Source organism: Falco naumanni, chromosome 6 (genome assembly GCF_017639655.2).
Source record: "Falco naumanni isolate bFalNau1 chromosome 6, bFalNau1.pat, whole genome shotgun sequence".
Classification (NCBI taxonomy): Eukaryota; Metazoa; Chordata; class Aves; order Falconiformes; family Falconidae; genus Falco; species Falco naumanni.
Window position 1 is genome coordinate 78,009,841 of NC_054059.1, and position 12,794 is coordinate 78,022,634.

At 45.6% G+C, this 12,794-nt stretch overlaps 1 protein-coding gene and 1 long non-coding RNA gene across 2 annotated transcripts; one reads left to right on the forward strand and one right to left on the reverse strand.

The window, feature by feature from the left end:
• Nucleotides 1–142: 142 nt before the first annotated feature.
• Nucleotides 143–12,792, reverse strand: C6H1orf131 (chromosome 6 C1orf131 homolog). The gene is made up of 7 exons (XM_040597644.1): nt 12,688–12,792; nt 12,248–12,507; nt 9,642–9,698; nt 8,449–8,544; nt 2,204–2,290; nt 1,146–1,195; nt 143–478 (listed from the first exon to the last, which is right to left on the reverse strand). The coding sequence occupies exons 1-7, from the start codon at nt 12,746–12,748 to the stop codon at nt 349–351; spliced, it is 741 nt and encodes a 246-aa protein (XP_040453578.1). The 5' UTR covers nt 12,749–12,792; the 3' UTR covers nt 143–348.
• On the forward strand, nt 2,634–5,636 carry LOC121089894. The gene is made up of 2 exons (XR_005828413.1): nt 2,634–4,210; nt 5,308–5,636. It is a non-coding gene; the product is annotated as an uncharacterized LOC121089894 (long non-coding RNA).
• Nucleotides 12,793–12,794: the final 2 nt, after the last annotated feature.

Consider the following 12,794-nt stretch of genomic DNA (forward strand, 5'->3'; position numbering starts at 1 on the left):
ATTTCAGATTGAAAGCAAAGAGCTATATATTTTAATTCACTAATTAATGGATTACAATAATATTTTACTTTGAGCCAATAAGCTGATTCAAGAAAGTTAGATGCTTTCTTTAGCATGTATTGACTAATAAAAATACCCTATGTAACATTCTTAATAAAAAGTGTTATTTTTATTTATAAAATGGTAAATTCTCATATTCTCCCCAAGGCAGAATCAAGAAATCCTGCAACAGAGAAGGTAAAAAAAAATCAGGATATCTTGGGAAGACAAGAGGCTCCATAAGTCTGTGTTGGTAACAACACGAATTCCGTCTTATGTGTATTGTCCATTTCACTCTGTATCGTAAGTTCATTTGATAACTTTAGATGATTTAATTTTCTTTATGTCATGGCTTTGCAGAATCAAGGTCCCATCTCTGAATTTTCCAACTTGTCCTGCAGGCCAGATGCTAGGCACCGACTTCTTCTTTTTGGCCTTCCTGAAATAGGAAGAGGAAAAACAAAAAGAATTAAGAGAAACAACAGAAACTCATGAAATCACTTAATATGGTGAAAAAGCCACCTATTTATGCAATCAGCATTTGGTATTATGGAATATCAAATCATAGCAGGTTAATGACACCAGGACATGTATTATCTGCATAGCCATTCAAAATTTGCAGCACATTACAGAACGATTTACATTTTAAAAAGTTTCGAAGCACAAGGGCTCTTGGTTAGAGAAAGGATAGAGTACGATCCAGTGAACCTGCTACACTATGATTAAGAATACCACTTCACCGTTCAAGCCTCTATTTACTGTAGCTTGTGTTTTGCAGAAATTGTTTCTCAGGGCAAATGCTCTGAGTAAGTGGCATATCCTGGGTCCACGCAGAGGGGGTTCCATCCATCTCCCCTCCAGCTGCAGTCTTAGACATATCAGGGCAGAACTGACACATTTTCAGTTAAGCTGCATAACTAAAGCCTCTGAAACCACTAGACAGAGCAACATCACCATTTTGTGACTGAGTTCTGCACTGGGAGAGGTTCCTTCCACTGTGATCTGCACGGCTTCTGGTGTAGGACTGTGCGTAGTTACACAGGGGAAATACACTGCGGAGGTTATACAAAAGCAAGTTAATTTTAGCCCTGTTAAAAATGGCTTACCTCTCCTTCTGTTCCTTCTTCTTCTTCTTAAGAGAATCACCTTTATGCTCCTGTTTTTAAAGGTACATATTTTAATGGAAAAGGAACAGAGCATCTTGCCTAAACAAACATCTGCACACAAAACAAGCGGCAGCCTTTGCTTCATGGAGCAGCAGGCATTTAAAGCAGGTTGGGAGACCCTCGACAGGTCAACTGATGCAATGTGTTACAGAGACACAGCTAGGAGTGCCCAGGGCCCTTCTTGTCACCTCATGGGAAGTACAGCCCCCTCCTGACCCACACGCTGCCCCTGCCATGTGAGCAGGCACAGATCCAGCCACACAAGGAGAGGCTTTTACTTCTTGGGCGTGTGACAGATCCTTCGGTCGAAAGATGGACTTGCTACCAGGCAGGTGTGCTTAGTCACCCGAGTGTACCTGTCAAATGACAGGGTTCAGTCACGTCTGGTCATGCACTGGGTGCACTTCGAGCCACATGACAGAGGAGAAGTAGGTCCCCTGGGAAAGAGGGTGGCAGGAAACAGGCTGATAGAGCAATTAGCCACCCAGCAGCCTGCTCCCACCTACATGAGGAGGCTCCACGGCGGGCAGGGAGTAGGCTCAGAGCCAGACAGGCTGTGCTGGTGGATGGATGCAACAAAAACCTCACCCTTGCTTTATAGAATGAGCAAGGTCCTAGATGGAACTGTGCTGATATAAAGCCAGCTGAAGATCTGGCTCTCTGTGGTTAGACAACACGCAGCGAACTTTTATTGAAGGCCATTTTTTTGCCCCCTTAGAAGCAAAGGAATAAAAACCCCAACAAACGAACTGCTGGTTTTGTGTCAGTCTATCAGCCTCAAATGACGAGGCAGTGAAACCCACCACAACACAAGCTTGACTGTCTGCTCTTCATATTGCACACAACCAGCTTTTACCGATGAGGTTACTCCTGCTGGAGCCAGGAACCCACTCCACGGGGAGCAGCGGCTGCCAAGCTTGGGCACTCCTCCTGCGCCTGAGGCATTACCTGTCAGGCTCTTGCATGCTGCCTTTTTATATAGAAAATTTCACACAAACCTTTTTCTTCTCATCATCCTTTGCTGTTTTTTTCTCTTTCATTTTCTCTTGGTAAGTCCTGTAGTTCACATGTTCCTTTCTGGGGGGCTGCAATGAAGATTGAGTGGGATACAACTGATGAAATTTTCAAATAGGTTCAGAAAATATTCACATACTTGCATAGACAATATTTTTCAGGTGGTGGTGGAGAAACATTAGAAATGGTTTATTTATTTTGGGTGAGAGGAAGGGTACTTTAGGGACATAAGGTAGACACATAGAAACCATATTTTTCTTGGTGGAGACAGAAGAGGGGGATCTTTACGCTCTACATCAGTCCTACAAGATTTTGATATACACACTGAACTAGAAAGAAAACCCATACCCCTCCCCATTCCCCCCAAAAGACCTACTTTTAATTAAAAAAATAAATATTTTATTTAAATATTATTAAAATAAATTTTGTATTTTTTTTACTGATGATAAACAAAACTAAAAAGCCTTCTCCACCTTTAACTCACAGGGAGAGCGAAGCTTTAATAAGCGAGCTCCTCCATCCAACAGTTTAGTTTTGAATGGCCTGACTAAAACTTAGTAAAAGTTGTTTTCCACCCTAATCAGTCACATTTCATCTATACAACATCTCTGATAACACAACCATACTAGTTTTCCAAAACTTTACAGAAAATAGACAATACAGAACAGAAAATGTAAAAATAAGGATGACGTGGGAGAAGCCTCAGGGCAGGGTATCTTGTGTTTTACAAAACCAGTGCCAAATCCCCTCAGGGTTTATTTTACCACTTTCCTCCACCGTAACAGTCAAGTGACTATAGAGGACGGAGACAAGGGGTTGTTTGACATTGATAACGTGGAGCTGTGATCCTGCAGCAAAGAAATAACTGAGGGAGTGCGAGAAGAAACCTGGAGGAGACAGAAACAAAGGAGGAATGTGGTCTCACCTCTAGAAGACAAGGTGACAGCGTGAACAGCAGAGAATAGCCTATAGTCAACAGTGGCTGCGCGTGTGGACAGTAGAGATTGACCAAGAATAAAGCTTTTAGTGATGCGTGTACAGAGCATAAACTTATAAAAGCTGTAACTAACAATAAAGGTCTTTGCTTCACCATCCTTGCAAAGTCCATGCCTCAGTCGCCACAAATGGTGACCCTGATGCGGTGGTCAATAAGCTGCAGACCATAAAGCGGTCGGTGGCGATGCCCAGCTGAACTCAAGAAAGCAGTGGTACAGAGAGCTGTTCGGTCCGGACCTCGTCACCTCTACAGGTGAGCAGTTGGGGACAATATGGGTTCACATGTGTCAAGGGAAGAAAAATTGATATGCGACATAATGATGAAAATACTGGAGAAGAGAGGGGTGAAGTATGATGAAGCAGCTGTGAAACTTTTGCTTGCCTGGCTGCGCAAGCAGGGACTCGCTGTGGATGCCACAACAGCATCTCGCACTCAGCTTTGGGAAGAAAGAGGAAAGACACAATTTGATGCTGCATCAAAGGGAGATTTTACGACAACCTCTTCTTTGACAATGTGGAGCTTAAGTAGGAGGCTTATGGAGCCCCGAACTGGTGGCGTAGCCTGACCGAACCAGGATGTACAGAAATTCTGTGCACCGATCACCTACAAAAAAGGTGAGCAGTCAGGAACAATTAGAGGGAAGTTATCCCGAGATCAACAGTGCAGCCTGGACATATTGCAACAGCTGCTTGCAGCTCAGCAATGAGCTGAGACGGGTCTGCAGCTAGTGACTCTGTTAGAATGGATCCGTGACAGTGCCGGACTTTCCACCTGATGGCACTTTGCAAATTCCTCCCTGGAAAGCGGTCGGCAGAAGATTGCATGATGCTGCCGCAGAGAGGGACTCCGCAACGGGAACGTATTTAGCACCCTGGTGGCAAATTCTGACTATTCTTCGCCAAGTGTGGACTAATTCTACTAATAGTGCTAAACCAGGGGAGGCTGTAAATTCCACTGACAGCGTGGCTCTTCTCAAGACACCATCAACAATGTGGTGACTCCATCTGCACCTCCTCTGCCCCCAAAGCTCCTGTCACCAATTGCAGCAGCCCTCACAACACAGGACCAAGTGTGAAAACAGGACAACTCAGACAATGATTCCATTGACGCTGATAAACCTTTTGATCCAGATCCTATAAATCTTTAAAAGGAACCAGACCCTTTTCCTCCCCACTCCATATGCACTGACTGTGTTTTTGGGGAGGGTGAAAGGGGGTCTGGGGATCACTGGCGGGAATGCAAGCGGAAAGCACTTAAGTGAGGGGATTTAGGAGTTGCAATGGCATGTCCAGTATTTCATCAGCCAAATCAGCCTCGAGAGTGGCAGCCTGTGCAATATGAGTCTGTTAAAGAGTTAAGAAAAGCAGTGCGAGAATTGGGGATTCATAATACATTTGCTGTGTCCCTTCTTGAAGCAATGGCAGAGCCTTATACACTCACACCGCATGACTGGAGGTCATTGCTTCACATGGTACTAACTCCGACGCAGTATATGGTGTGGTTATTTGATTTTTGTGGGCTATGTGTAGTGGCCTTGATTGAAAAACCTTAATCGGGGAATTGCTGTTAATTATGAGCAGTTGGCTGGGGAAAATAATTATGCCAATTCCATGACTCAGGCAAGGTATCCCTGGGACAACTATTTGCCAATTAAGGAGGTAGCTATTAAGGCAGTCCAGATACTGGAGTCCGGGCAAGCCTCTAGAGAGTTGTTTGCCACAGTCTTGCAGGGTCCTAAAGAGTCATATACTAACTTTATTGATAGGCTCCAGAATATTTTGCAACAAGTCAAGCATGAAAAAACTCAAGAGTTGCATTTAAAACAACGAGCTATGATAATGCCAATGAAGACTGCAAGTGGGCATTGCAGCCCTTTCGCAATTGCAACCCCAACATGTGTCAAATGTTTGTCACACAGAACAGCAGCCAGTAACTCGCAGGTTGAGTTCTGGAATGCAGCGCAACACATTTTTGCTTCTCTAATCTCTTCTGTAGGAATAGTACACACTCTTAACTTGCTTAGTAAATTAGGCTGCTAGCTTGCTACAGAAAGTAATACTACAAACGCTACTTTTTCTGGCTTATTAGCAGATGTTGATTCTGTCCATCATGTGTCGCTACAGAACCGAGCTGCTATTGGTTTCTTATTGTTAGCACAGGGACATGGGTGTGAAGACTTTGATGGGATGTGTTGCATGAATCTGAGTGACCACTCTGAATCAATTCACAAAAACATACAAAACTTAAAAGCCTTGAACAAAGATCTGCAGCAGAGCCAGGGGTGGGATGCCTTTGGTCTCTTCTCACAGCTGGGAAACTTTGAACCATGGATCAAAAGTATTGTAGAATTTATTATAATTGCCTTAACCACCTTACTGATGTTTGCCTTATGTCTCCCCTGCCTTTTTTCCTGTATTCAGCGTTTAGTTGACCATAGCATGAATCAGGTCATGGTCACCCAGCTACATACAACCTTTGCCTTGACGCAATTAACAAGCAACAGAGAGGATGACGATGCCCCATCGAGAAGCAGAGCCTGGCCCGTGGCTCCGCAGACACAGAGCTGGCAGAAACCCTGCTGTGCCTGCGCCCCGTTCTGCGCCAAGAGCTCCTTCGTGGGCAGTGTTCTGAAAGCGGTGTCGGCAAAAGATGCTGATGAAGCCACTGGAGGTGGAAATGCCTTTACCAAGGACAAACCTGCCTCGACACCAAAGCCAACAGAGCCCGAGACCAGTCTGCTGGAGAGCATGAAGGAGCTGAGAGCCATGGTCCCCGACGTTGCCATGCTGAGCCTCCGCATCCAGGAGCTGGAGCAGAGCAAGTCCAAGGCACTGCAGACAGAGAACTCCAACCTGCAGCTCCGTCTGGAGACAGTGACATCTGAGAGCCAGGAGAAGATGGACACCCAGGCTGCCACCATCATCAAGCTGAACAGGGCACTGAGTGGCAAGCTAGAGTGAGAAGGAGCTGCAGGACGTGGTGAAACAGCAGGAAGACAAGATGATGCAACTCATTGACCAGAGTGGGGAAGTCACAAGGCTGAAAGAAGAGGTCTCGCAGCCGAGTTGTGCACTCCAGCACACAGAGACAGAGGCCAAGGTGGTGTGAGAGAAGGTGCGAGGGCAGGAGCCCAAGGTGGACTCTGCCCATGTCCAGGAGACAGTCCTGCTGTGGCAGGAGTTCGACAGACTACAGCTGCTGCTCCTGGAGAAATCTGCTCTCTCTGACAAGTACCTGGAGCAGATCAGAGGGCTGGGGCTCGGGCTCCAGCACATCCAGAAAGTGCTGAGGACCCACGAAGAGATGCAGGAGAAGATGAAAAGGTCCTGTCAGCTGTCCCCGACATGGCAGCGAGCTGCCAGGAGCCTCACTGCCTGCTGCAGTACTTGGGCTTGAAGCCAGGCACTAGCAGCAAGGAAGCTGCCAAGCCGCTGTAGCCTATAGCATGAAACCTTCCTGGTTTTAATGCTGTAATTATTGACTAAGTAAAGTTTTGTTGGCTTTCCAAAAAAAAAAAAAAAAAAAAAAAGAAAAAAAAGAAAAAAAAGTAACTTTAATAAGACTTAGAAAAACAACTGTGAACATAAGAATTTTCTTTCAATTACTCTTCTGTTTCTATAAATATGCACTTTCATCACGCGTGTTTTTCAGTTAAGGGGCAAAATGTGGAAACTAGTTGTTAGGATGACAACTGCAACCTAATCTAATTCCAAGCAATTTGAGCTAAAATGAAATTCTGAATTTTGTTCGTAAATTATAATGGAGTGCTACATATATATAAATGTTAGGACATAACCCTATTTTAGTGTGACCAGAATTTAGCATGCAACTGCATCAGCATATTGACAGAATACTTTTGAATTATTTCTTTTTTTTTTTTAAACCTCTAAATTGGGAACAACTCAAGGTGAAAAGACTGTACAAATCCTCAGCTGTTGCTTCAGAAGGAATAAGTGTTCTTTGTGTACAGGTGAATTTAACACAGTTGAAAATTTGTGTATTGTGTTAAAAGTCAAATATCTGTTACACCTTCATCACCACCACCACAACCCTTAAGGTCAGTAGGAAAAGTATTCTGTACTCCGTTACGGCAGTGAAACTTCAGCTGAGCTGCATTAGTTTGTGTATTTAACTGCAAATCCTTTGGTGAAAATGAAGTTGTCATAGAAATTAGACTTCAACCTGAGTAACATACCATTTGATACCTTGTAAGCAAGAAAGATTGCGTCCCAACAGCATGCCATTCCCTACACTTGTGCCTAGAGTTATACTTGAGATCAGTTTGCGTGTGAAGTTTAAATGTAACCACACAGATATCTCAAAGTCCACAGAGATACATTACTGCTTACGGTATTCTTGCAGTATAGCAGGTGCAAAAACCAGTTCTAAAGTAATGATCTAAAGAAGTGTTTTCTCTCAGGAACACCATTTTTTCACTTCTAATAGATCATGCACAATGCAACATAATATCCCTCCATAAAGTGTCTTATGGATAGAACGGTTTCTGCAAATTCGTATTAGAAATAAATGTTTGTATTTTCACCTGATGAAGTTGCCTAAGCTAAAGGATCATGACTTAGGCATTGTTACGAAACTCAAAGATAGTGACAACAGTGATGGAGAAGAGTGATTAAAAACATATAGTTGACTTATGGTTCATACAAGACTATATTACACTGCAAAAAAGGTATTCATTCAGAGTTGTGGATGTACTGCATGTTCATGTAACAGGTTATCTGGAAGAAAAAAAAAAGAAAAAAGAAAAAAAGAAAGGAACAAACAGTCTACAGTCCACGACACGTTTAAACAAACTTTTGTAATTGAAAAACTAAAAGGGAGAATTATAGAGGATGGAGACAAGGGGTTGTTTGACATTGATAACGTGGAGCTGTGGTCCTGCAGCAAAGCAGTAAATAACTTTGAGGGAGTGTGAGAAGAAATCCAGAGGGAACAGGAACAGAGGAGGAATGTGATCTCACCTCTAGAAGACAAGGTGACAGCGTGAACAGCAGAGAATAGCCTATTGTGAACAGCGGCTGGGTGCGTGGACAGTAGAGTCTGACCAAGAATAAAACTTTTAGCGGCGCGTGTAAAACTTTTAGCGGCGCGTGTACAGAGCATAAACTTATAAAAGCTGTAACTAACAATAAAGGTCTTTGCTTCACCATCCTTGCAAAGTCCATGCCTCGATTGCCACAAGTGACCACTCAGCACAAACCAAGCAACAATTACCTTGGCTCCCAGCATGATAGCACGCTCCTGTTCCCATACACGTTGTTCCTGCTTCTTGTAGCCAGTGATTCCAAACTTGTGCACTTCCAGACGAGCCTAGAACATGACAGAAAATTGCAAGCATTTCACTATTTGTCCTCCCTGTTGTAAAATAACACTTGACAGACCACAACAAAGTCATACTCCAAAGAAACCCTGGCAAATAGCTAAAATCAGCATGCTATAAAATAAAACTGAGTTTGGAGCTATACTACAGGACAGTTAACCACTCTCCATCTAATCTCTGTATGGTAAAGAATGTCAGGGAAACAATTTTTGATTTTCTTCATTTCACACAAGGAATAGAATGGAACATATCTTCTCCATATAAAAATGAATCATATGCTGCACAAAGAACAATGAAATGTGCTACCCACAGCACCCAGTATTTACAGAGCATCCTCGTTCCTTGGCTGCAGAGCACTTAACCAGTGAGAAACACCGATGGGTAGATGGTGAAGTGGTTTAACTACACACATACATACAGAACACTCTGGCAAAACCCATGGTGAATTCATAATCTTTTTAAAGTCAGTAGTTAAATTCCCACTGTTCCCAGCAGTACAGAGCTCCACGCAGGATCTCCAGTGAGAGATTTCACTGGATCACAGCTCACCCCTGAGCAGAGGCCAAGCATATAAAACAACGTGCACAGATCTGTAAATGAATTGGTATCTAAGAAGGCCAATGCTAGTTATGGTCATATAAGAACAGATGAGACTAAAAAGACAAACGGAAAAAAGTCATCTGCTGTTTCAAAAATAGATGCCAATACACTTTTCTTCCCTCCCACACAGGATCAGAAATCTAAGATTAACACCACGGGGTTGAAAGAGCTATGCTGTTATTATGAGTACTCACATAGCTTTACATAGCTAACATATGGCGATCCTCCTCAAATTGCCATTGAAAGATCAGAACGAAAGGCCACAGAGTTCTAACACACCTCTCCACACAGCGCAGTGGACAACAGCCAGCATGCTCCTCCTGCAGCGTGGCATGCAGCCAAAATTACCTAGCAGGAAAATCTCACCTACAAGAGACAACCCTTCCTGGAAACGTTTCCCACCAGTCCCACCATAGCTTCCCCAAGGATATAAATACACATACCTGCACACTAAAACAGTGAGATTAGATAGGTCCTGCTGACTTACTTTTTCAAAGTTGAATTCTTGTTCGTTCGCATTTTTCTCTTCATCCACTATTTTGGTCTATAAACAAAACATTTTGAATTAATATAACAAGTAGCACCAGTTCAAATGCTGATTGTGATAGTTTTTTGGAAAGCAGCGAAATGTAAAATGAGTTGTAGGGAAGAGTATACTTTAGAGCTTTCCAGCAATACCTTTTTCTAGCTTTATTGCCTGGATTTATTAAAAGAGACAGTCTCAATGGCAGTTTTAGTATGTAGGTATTACTGGGTCTTACTGGAACAACCTTGTACAATTTAGAGGGTACCTTTATAGCACAGTGCATATAGCTTTGTCCTGCATTTTCTTGCTTGGATGATCTGCTAACACTTACACAGAGTTTCATAATTCAGAAAGATATTAATAGATGCAATTAGTTCCTATACTTTTGAGTATAAATTACATTTTATAAGACAAAAACTGCCACATGTGAACTATGCATCACATGTATTTCTGTTTCCAAATCCATACCAAACTGTTAATGCAGGATAGGACATGAACTTTTAAGTCATTTTGTTTGAGACAGAGAGCACAGTGGTAATTGGGCATGTACTGATAGCTGGTAGTAACACAGAACAATCCTAATTTGCAACTGCATGGACAGGCATATCCAGCTTTAACTAATGCAAGAGAAAAAGCTCCAAAAGATACACTGTTAGCAAACAGCAGACCCCACAATGCTGTTTAAAGAAAACACTTGCTCAAAATGAGATTAGTGAAAACTGCATCTTTTCTACACTACGATTTACACAGAGACCTTCCATCAGCAGTTCTCAGTTTACAGAGGAACTCTCCAGGAGGGACAGACCATATCCCAGGAAGAAAAAGCAGTACAAATTCTCCAGGGAGGGCTCCACACCTGCTCGATATGGGAGTGAGACACTTCAGAGCAGTAATGCATCCCCCAGGGTTATTTTAGATTGTGTCCAACTCCTGATTTCAGGCGGGACATGCTGAACCTCCTCTCTGAGCGGATGCTCTGCCGGCAAGCGTGCTGATGCAGGCAGGCAGCACAGGCAGGGAAACTGCAGTCTGTTCAAGAGCATTTGTTTGTCTTCCCCTGTTTGCTTTCAAGGGCGCTATCCCCTCTAAGGAAGCAGGAGTACTACCTATATGTTAAAACTGAACCTGAATGCTTTTAATACATTTCCTTTTCACTCTCCAGGCCATTAAGTCACATGGATTCACAGGATCAGGCCCCAGGGTTACATCAGGGCTTCCCTCTGCATCTGCCAGAGCTAAACCCAAACCTCTCTCAACTCTGCAAAAGCTTCTACACAAAACTGTCCATTTCAACCACAAACAAACCTGGTCGTTTTCAGAGCATTTTACTAACAAGCCTAACACCAGTCTTTTCAGGCTGAAAAATTTAAGTTGTAAAAAGCATAAGAGAATAGATATCTAGGGGAATTTTTAGAGGAAAACATGCTGGAAAAAGCACAGAAGTTTATGGTTTCAACTAACTGCTCGGTTAGACTCTTGAACTTCCCAGTTCTAAGCAGTCAAACCCCAGATACCAGTAAGTCTCCCTGAATTCAAGACTGCCATTGTGTTGGCTCATCGGAGCTTATTTTAGGATTGGGCTTCTGATGTTACAGCCATGAACATGACTCAAAGAAAAGAAGCAGAGAAGCTATCAAATCTGGAGACTAATCAACCCGCAAGGTACCCTCTGCTCAGTGTGGAAGGCTTCCAGCCAAGCCTATCCAGGCCTCTCTGTCGAAGCAACTCTGCTTCGGTTTTTGGTAGCACAAGGGAATTCAGCACCAACAAACCAAACCAGAGTTCTGAGATCTAATGATGTCAGACACACACACCCCCAACACCAATCCTCCAAGACGCCTGCTGCTTGTCAACAGCCAAGCATTGCTGTGATGCCAGAGAAGAGGAGAAAGCACGGGCACCCCGCACCCACACCTACTGACAGGCACAGAGCAGCGCTCCCAACGCTTAAGCACAGAAGGAGCCGAGAGGCTTTGCTTCCCGTTTCATTCACTTCTTGCCATATTGGTCGTCCTATCTGCAGGTCAGTTTATTTTGTTGGGATACACCTATTTCAAATACAGGATACTTATCCAGACATCTTCTGAGATAGGGGGGGGAAAAATAACAAATCTTCACCCCCTGCCCACCCTGGTTCAGCCTGCCCCTACCTGTAGCCCTGTTGGGAATCAGCAGGGCTGGATGCCATCGACCTGGGCACAGATCCCCGAAGGATCCTGGATTTCCAGGCAGCTGTACTAACAAGAGGGAAGAAACTATGTACGGGAGAGGGAACTATGGAAGGTATCTCGCAATTTACGGTGGCAGACTGGGGAGACAGCAAAAAAAAAAAAAAAGTCCCAAACATGCAGAGGGGTTTGTTTGGTTTAACAAGCACCAGAGAGGGGCATCCCAGGCCAGTGCCGGCTCCACCTCAAGTCGCCGATGTGGCTTTAAAATAAACCCTGCGCCGTACAGCGTGGTGTGCTCAGCGGCTGGTGCCGCCCGCCCCGTTACGGGACAGCGGCACCCGGCCTGCGGGAGCGGCGGAGGGGACCGCCCGGCCGCCCATCCGCCCCCGGCCCTACCTGGGCACCGCCGCTGGGTGCTGCCGCGGGGCTGGGCCGCCCCTTCCTCTTCCTCCCGCGGAACACCACGACCTCCACGGCGGGCGGCGCGGCGGGGGGCGGCGGGATGGCGGCGGCGGCGCCCAGCTCGGCTCGCAGCTCCCCGAAAAAGTCGCGGGCTCCGCGCCGCCCGCCCGCCGTCGGCTCCGGGCCCGGGATCCGCTCCGCCGCCGCGCCGGCCTCGCTGTCCGCCGCGGCGCCCCGAGCGCTGGGCTCCTCACCTGCGGGCCGCAACACACGGCGCGGGTCAGCTGCGCGCGGCCGCCACCGCTCCGCTTCAGAGTGAGCGCGCCCAGCCCCCCCCTGCCCCGGCCCCGGCCCCCAGGGAAAGCCGCGGCGCCGCCGGCTTCGGCGCAGGCCTCTCCCCGCCGGCAGCCCGCGGCGCGGCCCCGCTCACCCACCCAGGTCGTAGATGGCGCTGAGCACCGCCTCCAGCCGGCGGCACGGCTCCCGCGACCCCATGGCTGCCGCGGGGCGCCGGGCGGAAGGACGTTTGGTCCCGGGCGGC

Bases quoted from the DNA above. Each gene is read 5' to 3' on its own strand.
- C6H1orf131 (XM_040597644.1), bottom strand. From the start codon at position 12,748: ATGGGGTCGCGGGAGCCGTGCCGCCGGCTGGAGGCGGTGCTCAGCGCC. The intron at 2,291-8,448 runs GTAATTGTTGCT...TCTTCATTGCAG, and splicing joins CTATCATGCTGGGAGCCAAG to CCCCCCAGAAAGGAACATGT. The intron at 479-1,145 runs GTAAGCCATTTT...TTCCTATTTCAG, and splicing joins AAGAAGGAACAGAAGGAGAG to GAAGGCCAAAAAGAAGAAGT.